Source organism: Amia ocellicauda, chromosome 2, assembly GCF_036373705.1.
Source record: "Amia ocellicauda isolate fAmiCal2 chromosome 2, fAmiCal2.hap1, whole genome shotgun sequence".
Taxonomy (NCBI): Eukaryota; Metazoa; Chordata; class Actinopteri; order Amiiformes; family Amiidae; genus Amia; species Amia ocellicauda.
This window is the reverse complement of record NC_089851.1, coordinates 39,892,962-39,903,467: the sequence shown is the minus strand read 5'-3', so window position 1 is coordinate 39,903,467 and position 10,506 is coordinate 39,892,962. Positions and strand designations below refer to the sequence as shown.

The 10,506-nt window shown below is 40.4% G+C and overlaps 1 protein-coding gene across 1 annotated transcript; it reads right to left on the bottom strand.

Moving 5' to 3' along the window:
* Positions 1-7,115: 7,115 nt before the first annotated feature.
* LOC136713057 (uncharacterized) lies at positions 7,116-9,071 on the bottom strand. The gene is made up of 2 exons (XM_066689955.1): positions 8,766-9,071; positions 7,116-7,516 (listed from the first exon to the last, which is right to left on the bottom strand). The coding sequence occupies exons 1-2, from the start codon at positions 9,067-9,069 to the stop codon at positions 7,116-7,118; spliced, it is 705 nt and encodes a 234-aa protein (XP_066546052.1). The 5' UTR covers positions 9,070-9,071.
* Between the last annotated feature and the right edge of the window lie 1,435 nt (positions 9,072-10,506).

The window sequence follows — 10,506 nt, the reverse complement described above, 5'->3', positions numbered from 1 at the left end:
CTCATTAACGTTTGGGTGCTGAGAAAGATCCTATCATTTCTTGTTACCACAATTCTCCCTAATTGATTACTGTTCAATGACTAAGGATAGGCATGGCCACCTATAATCTAGTGTCTATTAACTTGTGTCAATGTCAGACTAAACAGTTAAACAGGAATGAGAAGATATTTCTCGGCATTGACAGATTTTATTTCTAAAATTGTCAAACAAAACAGTTTAATGCAGCACTGATTTATATTTAAGAAAATACTAAATGATATTACACATTCTAAAGTATATGACTCACAGAATAACATTTCTAATTGATTTCTCAAATGTCATGAATAATAAACTCCAAACTGTTAACTGTCATTTAAACTAGGAACCAGGGGGGCAGGGAGCTCTGACAATGGGAGATGTTCCTCTAAGTAAAGAAAACCAAGGTAAACTGCTAGTAGGAAAGTCCTGAAATGTTTGTACCTTGATGCCAGGAGTATAAGGAACAAGATGTTAGACTTGGAAGCCACAGTGCTGGTGTGTGACTATGATGTTGTAGGAGTGACAGAAACATGGCTTACAGAAAATGATGGGGATGAATACAAGTTGGAAGGATACACACAGTTTAGGAGAGACAGGCAAAATCGAAGAGGGGGTGGGGTAGCATTATATGTGAAAAATGATATTGAGGCAGAAGAACGTGTATTAGATCCCAGTAACGGAACAGAATCTTTGTGGGTGAAACTTTTGAACAAGAGATCTGGAGGATTAGCGTAGGAGTGTGTTACAGGCCACCAAACTCAGATATTCAGAAAGATGTTGCATTGTACAGTGTAATCAGGACTGCATGTAACAAGGATGTGGCTGTTACAATGGGGGATTTCAATTTCCCAAACATAGACTGGGAAAGCCCAGTGGGGACTACAGAAGCAGAAATAGAAATGGTTGAGATGGTAAATGACTGCTTTCTATCTCAATTTGTCAGGGAACCAACCAGGGAGAGTGCATGCATTGACTTGATCTTTTCAAATGACCAAGATCGAGTCAGGGGGACAGTAGTTAGAGAACCAATGGCAAATTGTGATCAAAATATGGTTAGCTTTGAGGCATTCTTTCAAAAAACAATGTCCAAGTCTAAAACAATGGTCTACAATTTTAGAAAAGCAAACCTTGAAGGTATGAGACGGCACTTAGAAGAGGTAGACTGGAGCACATTGGATACAGAGTCAGTTGAAAATGGATGGGTATATTTTAAGAATATACTACTTGAGGCTCAGGAGCAATTTGTACCAAAACTTAGCAAATTGAGGACCAAAAAACCCTGGCCAAAAAGGTTTAATAGAGGTATGCAAAAAAATATCAAGAGAAAGAAAATGTTGTATAGCACATACAAAAGGGATGGTGATAAAACAAAATACACATAATTTGTTGAGCTGCAAAGAGATCTTAAGAAAGGGATCAGGAAAGCAAAGAGGGGAATAGAAAGAAGCATAGCTCTTAGAGCTAAAACCAATGCAAAGAGCTTTTTTCAATATTACAACAGCAAGTGGTCAATAAAGGAGGAAGTGAAACAAATAAAGGGCACAAATGCAGGTATCTTGGAAAACAAACAAGATGTGGCAAATATTCTAAATGAGTAGTTCACAGAGGTTTTTACAAAAGAAAAAACAGATGACATGCTACAGGTTGACAATCAGTCCAGTCAAACCCTAAGAGAGATCGGGATAAATGAGGAGGAGATACTAAAGGGACTAGCAGAATTAAAAACAAGCAAATCACCTGGGCCAGATGGGATATTTCCAACAGTACTTAAAGAAATGAGGGAAATTATTTATAGGCCACTTACTCAAATATTCCAAATGACACTTAGAACAGGGGATGTGCAAACTGACTGGAAGACAGCAAATGTCATAACAATCCACAAGAAAGTGGACAGGAAATTACACACCAATCAGTCTCACCTGCATCACTTGTAAAATGTTGGGAAAAATGATTAGACAGAAAATAGAGGAGCATTCATTTCTTAATGAAAACCATATTCTTGGAGATAGTCAACATGGGTTTAGATGAGGCAGATCATGTCTTACTAATTTATTAGAATTGTTTGAACATGCAACTGCAGCTGTAGATCATGTGAATGCATATGATATGATATACTTAGATTTCCAAAAAGCTTTTGATAAGGTTCCACACCAAAGACTGATCCTCAAATTGGAAGCTGTAGGCATTCAGGGTAATGTAAGTTTATGGATTATGAACTGGTTGATGTATAGGAAGCAAAGGGTGTCGATTAGAGGAGTTGCTTCTAACTGGAGTGAGGTTGTTAGTGGAGTTCCACAGGGATCAGTACTAGGGCCTTGCTTTTTCTAATCTATAATAATGATCTGGACTCTTGGATAGTTAGCAAACTTGTCAAATTTGCAGATGATACTAAAATAGGTGGCTCAGCAGATACAATCTTGGCAGCACAGGCTATTCAGAGGGACTTGGATAATATTCAGTTGTGGGCCGACACCTGGCAGATGAAATTCAATGTGCAAGTGCAAGGTATTACATTCAGGTAACAAAAATGTCCTCTATAATTACACTATGGGAGGAATAGATCTAGATGAAGTAACGCATGAGAAATACCTAGGAGTCTATGTGGACTCCTCACTCTCCCCATCCAAACAATTTGGGGAAGCAATAAAAAAAGGCAAACAGAATGCTAGGGTATATTGTCAAAAGTGTAGAATTAAAAAAAAAGGGATGTAATGTTAAGACTGTACAATGCGCTAATTAGAACTCATCTGGAATACTGTGTACAGTTCTGGTCTCCACACTTCAAGAAGGATATCGCTGCTTTAGAGGCAGTTCAGAGGAGAGCAGCCAGACTTATTCCAGGTCTGAAGGGAAAGTCCTACTGAGAGACTGAGGGACCTGAACCTTTTCACCCTGGAACAGAGGAGACTACGTGGGGACTTGATCCAAGTCTTCAAAATCATGAAAGGCATCGACCACATCAAACCAGAGGAGCTTTTCCAGATCAACAGGGACACACGCACCCGGGGACACAAATGGAAATTGGGCTTCAAGGCATTCAAAAACGGAAAACAGGAGACACTTATTTACACAGAGAGTAGTCACAATCTGGAATAAACTACCCAGTGATGTGGTAGAAGCTGAAAGTTTGGGAACATTTAAAAATAGACTGGATAGAATCCTTGGATCACTTAGATATTAATGGACACCAAATGAGCACGATGGGTTGAATGGCCTCCTCTCGTTTGTAAACTTTCTTATGTTCTTATGTTCTTATGTTAACTTATCTGAACTTCGTCGCAGAGTAGCCTCTCTGTCTTCGGGCTCAAATAAAACAGGCAGTCCGGTTCGGCTTTGTCCAATAACTTCCACTCAGTCGATGCGCCTGGAAGTTGGGGTTTTGCGAAAGTAGAGTATTTTCCAAACAGATTTTCCACTGGTTTGAAGGCTCCAAGGTTGTGCACAGGATCTTCTATTCAAGCAGGGTTTCCACCGTAGTTACTTGAAGACAAAGTCTTTGAGGAAACAGGGCCCTGTTTGTTTCCAAGGGTCAGGTTTCTTAAGACTCAATAGCTATTTAAATGACTGAACACTTTCATATTGCAGTCGACTTAGTCAATTGTCCAGCTATAAAACTCCACTGATCAGATGGGTACAGGCGGGCATGCGCAGTTTCTAAAGTTCTTCACATAATAGTCCTTTAAAAGAATTCTTCGTACGGCTCAATCTCCTTTGGCAATATCCTGTGGCAGCAGGTTACTGGTTCAGGTGAGAGAGAGAGAGAAAGTTGCTGTGCGTTGCCTTTTAATGCCTGTCAGATCAATAGACGATTGGTTCTTGAGTTTGTGAGATTGGATTACGGTTTCAGCCCCCAATGTCCTATTGGAGGAGGCACGATTTATGACTGATGTCAATCCATGTCATCTTTTGGAAATGCTGGTTGGCCTGGGTTCGTAGCTCTGTTTCGGGATTTCTGCTCTCGTCCACTTTTTTTTTTGTCCACTGCAATTTTATGACCTCCACGCCATATTCCCCAGACATTTTCACAGCAGGGATTCCAAGCCATTTGGCCCATTCTAGGTGCCATCCTCCCAAGACTGCCACTTTGATGTATTACAGTTCATGTGCCGATGAGCTCAGGAAATCTGGTAACTTTGGGGAAGAATTAACATAATATGTAACTTCATAGGTATTGTTTGGTGTTAGGGGTAAAATAAGATCAGCTTTCATTCATTGTAATTATATGACCCTTCACTTTCTAACTCAGTGCAAGAAGTGATTTTATAATGTCAGGACACATCCTTGGATAACTACTTGCAATCAAAGGAAAGTACATTTTATTTCTACAGTTTTATGTATCTCCAAATGATTTAATTTCAACCAAATTCTTCATCGGCCTAAATTCACCTCAATTTACAATGATCTGAGATCGTCCAAAAGATTGTTGCCTGGGAGTTAAGGTCACATTTTGAAGTCATGCCCCCTGCATACCCACTGGACTCTCGGACAAGCCAGCTGAGAAGTCGCTTAAGTTGCCGCAGCTAAGTATCGCTTTTCTCTCGCGTTTCCTTGTTTAGTTAAGTTACATAGACTGTTTACGTGGTTTGTTGTTTAGCTACGAATTGTATGTCTTGCACCTGTTTTGTAGGAAAAGCAGCGACTGTTTGTTAGTGAATTTAGCCAGTAACCTAGCACACTCGACACGACCTGTCTGCAATCAGAAGCGTTACACTGTGTAGGCTGTGATTATTTAGCATTTTTTTAACATTACTACGAGCTATTGTTCAGTGTAACTGCGTGTATCTGGCATTGTCTTTTGTCTGTATTCAGATATTAAGTGGCCAGTAATTGTGCTATTAGCAGTCCTGCGTGGGAGGGAGGGCCATCCTGACTAGCCTTGTGTCATTCAACGCAACACAGGTGTGCACTGTCCTCATTAGTTAAAGGTGAAGTATTTAACAGCCCCCCACCCCTCTGCGCAAGCAGTCAGCGCTAGCAGCCTTCAGTGCCCCCCTTCTGAAGGGCAACACTTACAAAGGGCAGGGACTGTATTTGCGGGGACTCTAGCTGCTGGGAGAAGACTGCGAGGAGATGCTGCACAGTGTCAACTGTGCTACCTCCTCTTTGTTCTCCTCCCTCACCTCCTCCCTTGACTCTCTCTGTCCTCTCACGTCTCGTCCTGCCCGTCCCTCCCCTCCTCAGCCTTGGCTCTCTGCTGTTCTCCGCGCAACCCGAACTAGTCTGCGTGCCGCCGAACAGAAGTGGAAAAGGACCAAACTCCCAGCTGCCCTCGAACTCTACCGCTCTCTACTGTCCAGCTGTGCTCGGGCGGCCTCCCTCTCCTCAGTCTTCATCCTCCTTGACCTCTCCGCAGCATTTGACACCGTTGATCACTCCATCCTCCTCTCCTGCCTCGCTGACCTTGGGATCTCTGGGACTGCTCTCACCTGGTTCTCCTCCTACCTCAGTGACCAGTCCTACCAAGTGACATGGCGAGGCTCCTCATCCACCCCCCAAACTCTCCTCACAGGCGTTCCCCAAGGCTCTGTCCTGGGCCCGCTCCTGTTCCCTCTCTACACTCGCTCCCTGGGCCCCCTCATCGCTTCCCATGGTTTCTCCTACCACTTCTATGCTGATGATGCCCAGATCTTCCTGTCTTGTCCCTCTTCTGACCCTCTCATCCCCTCACGCAACTCTTCCTGCTTGTCTGCTATTTCCACCTGGATGCACTCACACCACCTCAAGCTCAACCTCTCCAAATCAGATCTCCTCTTTTTCCCCCACTCTTCCTCACCTTCTGGTGACCTCCCAATTTCGATCCCCTTGAAATCCACCACACTCTCTCCTTCTTCTTCCGCTACAAATCTAAGAGTCACCCTTGATCCTGCGCTCTCCTACTCCCAACACATCACCACGCTGACGCGCACCTGCAGATTCTTCCTGAACAACATACGCCAGATCTGTCCCTTTCTCACCGACTACTCGACTCAGCTACTCGTTCAGTCACTGGTCCTCTCCCGCCTGGACTACAGCAACTCCCTCCTGGCCGGCCTGCCTGCATCCACTACCCGCCGCTCCAGCTCATGCAGAACTCTGCGGCTCGTCTGGTACTCTCTCTGCCACGATTCGCACATGCTACTCCACTGCTCCGCTCCCTCCACTGGCTCCCGATAGCGGCACGCATTCAGTTCAAGACATTGACCCTCACCTACCGCTGTCTCGACCGCACAGCACCAAGCTACCTTCAGTCACTTGTCTCTCCATACATCCCCTCCAGACCACTGCGTTCCTCCAGTGCTAAGACTAACTCTGCCTCCTCTCCACTCTCCTTCCTCCAGAGCCGCTCCTTCTCATCCCTGGCCCCTAAATGGTGGAACGACCTGCCCACCGAAGTCAAAACAGCAGAGTCCTTGACCTCATTCCGGCGCTTACTCAAGACGCATCTTTTCCGACAGTACATGTAATATTAGTCCTCTATCCCTGCTAGATACCACTTCACAGTTTTATTATGCTTCTCGCGTTCTTAATTGTTTTCCTCCTTGCTCCCTTCCCCGTAGCCCTTGACTGTAACCCTACATCTTGACAGCACTTAGCTTTAACTGTCCAGGATGTAGGAAGTCACTTACTGTACTTGTGTAAATTGTAAATTGGAATTTGTAAAATGTATTTTGAATTGCTGTTTTAGCCAAATTGAATTTGTAATTGATGCCTTGTACATCTCTGTATTTTTGCACTTTGTTTGCACTTATGTTGTAAGTCGCCCTGGATAATAATAATAATAATAATCTTGATTGCCACCAGGGTTGCCACTTTTGAGATGCAAATGTGTATATTTGTTCACAGTACTTATTTTGTATTTGTGCAGTTCTACTGTTTGACTGAACAATACATTTGAAAGTGACATTGGAACTGAATTGGAAAGTGAATTTGAAGAGTCTTCCTACTTCTTAAACAATTTCAGAGCAATGCCCTCCCAAGCTGTATCATACATATGCAAGTAATTATTAGTAACTCGTTCCTGTTTAAACAAATAGGAAAGCAAAATAGAAATAAAACATTCTACAGAGCGAAACTAACAGTTGTTATGTGGGATGTAGTGATAGACATCACTACGATATTCACAAGATATTTTCTGGAGCACCTTTAATGCGGTTTCTTTGACTGTGGTTTTTGTGTAGAATGCATATATACTCTGTATCACTGTGAGAGTCCCAGCAGGCACAATAGTATGTTGCAGAATGGCTGGTATCCAAATTTCTTACAATTAGAATGGACTCTTTAGCATCAGTGTCCTTTTCTGCAGTGAAAAAAGGTTTATTGGAGTCTTGGTCATATACAGGGGTTGCACCAGCTATGGAAAGAATCCTATTTAAAGCTTGGCCTTCTTTCTGCTGGTACCAGTGAATATAAGCACTGCCAAAGTCTGTCCCAGATAATTTGCACTTAATCCGGGCTGTTTTGGTGTTTGATCGCGTCAGTGTCATCCTTTCTTGTTCCAAAGTGATTTCAGCCTCTGAAACTGTAACAACAAAAAAACAGGTTCAGTTGAGTTGCTTGTGCACTCAAACATGAAATCAAATTAAATTGTCACTTACCAAGCAACAGAGCAAATATGATTAGACATGAAGCAAGAAACATGCTGATGGGGGTCTCTGCAGGTAGGTACAGAATCTTTATTTCCTTAGGTAACTTGATATTTGAAATGAGATCTGAAAGGAAATGACTAAATATTAACCAATTTCAGAGGGCCACGCAATACTCTTTTGCGGTTTATTGTTTTAAAGGACAACTAATGTACTTCCTTAAAGTAGGTTTTTATGTTGTCCTGTGTTATTAGGGGTGTATTGGTAAATTATTTGTTACATTAGCAACTTTAATACTTCAAAGGTACAATAATTATATTCAATTGTAGATGACTATATGTCTCTGTGTTCACAGGGACACTTTGAGACAGGATGAGATGTTAAAGTTGACCTTCAATGGAAAGACATGAACATCTTTGTTATTATTTTCACAATTGCTAAACTTACTATAATAAATACACCAAGAAAAATACTTATTTTATGTTTGTTATTTATATGGTTGTTGTTGAATGAGTATGAATCAATCAATAATAAATTGTAATCATAAACACTCACTGCATACATAGGGAGAAAAAGGAACTGTATTTTATACATTTTTCTAGATCACACTAACTAGAATTTATGCTGCATAACTTTGTATGTTGTATTTTGTGATTGTTGGATTTTACTGTAGGATGTAATGCTTTCAAAATGTATTAATTATTATATTGTTATTCAAATAACACCAGATATTTTTTAAATATGGAAATGTTCTTGTCTCACTGGAAATGTCTACACACTTTTAGCTATTGCTAATGTTGCACTATGTGACCATCAATGAAAAAATCACAAGAAAAAAATCACTTATATTAAAGCAATATTCCATGTAAGTAACATAATATAATGAATATGTGGTTTAACTCTTACTAATGCGTTATATAAACATACATTAATATATACACAAGATAAATTTAAATAAATGGAACTTATGTTATTTACTTTGTAATTTTCTCATGTGAATTTTCCACAATTCAGTTGAACACCTGTTCATGCCTGAGGGTACACTTGTCTTGGATGTGGTAACAATCATGAAGCACTCAGATACCGTAATTTACTTGAACAGAAAATAGGCTAGTACAGTTATTTAATCTGATCATAAAGGTAATTGTGTGTTTTTGTAAGGACTTCCTGAAGCATCTGTATCACCGTGTCTGTCCCAGTAGGCACAATAATATGTGGCAGAATGGATGTCCTTCACAGATGTTATTCTAAGAATATACACATCAGATCCACGTTTTTCAGCCTGGAAATCTTTGCTTCCATAGGTTGAGTCTTGAGTTACTCCTGTACCATCAAGCTTTAAGTAAAGTATCCTTTTAAAAGCTTCACCGTCCTTCTTTTGGTACCAGTGAATATAAGCACTGCTAGATGGTACATTAGAGGCAGTACAGGTGATCAGTGCAGTTCTATCCTTCTTTCTTGTCAGGGATGATTTCTGTTCCAATGTCATTGTTGCCACTGCAATGACAGACAAATATTGTTAAATTGTGAGATATCTTTGATCTCTAATATTTAGAACAGACAGACCTTCACTTACCTATGAAAAAGAAAAAAAGAAAAGCGTTGCCTGGAACTAAACACATGGTTCCTTCTCAAATTAAGATGAAGTGTGTGCTTGGTTTATGTATTTATTTTTCAGCTCAGATATTTTCATTACACATTCAGAGGAAGTTATTATGACAAACTAACCAATCTCAGAGGACCACGTTTAACGGCTTTTCATTCAGAGACCACAATTACCATTAGACGTCACTGTCATTAGTGGATTCAGAATTGTTAGCAAGAAATGAATTGATTGACATACGCCTGTGAACAGTGTATAAACATATTACACAGTATAAAGAAAGAAAGTGAAAAGATTGAAAGAAAAACACAATCTATATTTTACACTCAGATTACACCATTTATTAAATAGTGATGACTGAAAATTGATAACATGTAAAATATTGGTAAATATTTCTGCTGAATACAATGCCTGTCTATTGAAATCACTTTGATAAATTGTGGCAAAGTTGATTTAACAGAAGAAATGCAAGGCTGCAATCGTTTGTACTGGAATAAAATGTGTTAAACACTGAACTCCGTATGTTTTAGAAATAAAGGCATGCTTTTCAAGAAAGATTGCAATTATTTTAATCCAAGCGAATTAATATTTTATGCATCCTTACTTATATTTTTACTTAACCATTTCTTTGTAGATTTGAATGCATGTTTTGGATTATTATCATGCTGGAAAGTTCATTTTTGACCAAGCTTGAGTTTTTAGTAGAGGGAACCAGGTTCTTGGCCAAAATGCAAAAGTGCACCAGGACCAGATGATGTAAAACAAATCTAAAGGAAAACACCTCCGTATTTCACATAGGGGATTATATTGTTCTTAACATGAACTTTAACTTTTTGGCATCAAGCTGATGCACTGATGAACATGTCCATGAAGCAAATTTTCTATTTCATCTGACCATAAAACACAGTCCCAAGTGTCATTGAGCTGCAGTTGAGTAAATTCATACTGCTTCCTTCAGAAGAGTGTTTTTCCTTGCAAATTCTTATCACCAATCTGATCATCAGTTTCATGCAGCTGATGTCAAATGGTACTTCTTGAGACATTTGAAACTGATGATGCCAGACTCTCTTGGAGATCTCCAATCATTGCTCTTGGGTTTGATTTGACCTCCCAGGTCACATGGCTCACTGTATGTATTGGTAATATTTGCAGTGTTTCCCCAAAAAATGTGCATAGCCAGGTGTGTTACCGAATTATTCCCCAAGGTGGCAAGGGTAGGGATGGAATGCTAGTGGAATGTTTATGGGTGACAGGGAGGGGTGCCAGTGGATTGTTGATGGGGGAGGTGTATTTTTATTTATTTGTTTCAGTCATTCAAGGGAG

Excerpts from the sequence above, each read along its gene's own strand:
- LOC136713057 (XM_066689955.1), bottom strand. The coding sequence starts at position 9,069 with ATGACATTGGAACAGAAATCATCCCTGACAAGAAAGAAGGATAGAACT. Across the intron at positions 7,517-8,765 it reads TGCCTACTGGGACAGACACG|TTTCAGAGGCTGAAATCACT; the intron begins GTGATACAGATG and ends TTGTTGTTACAG.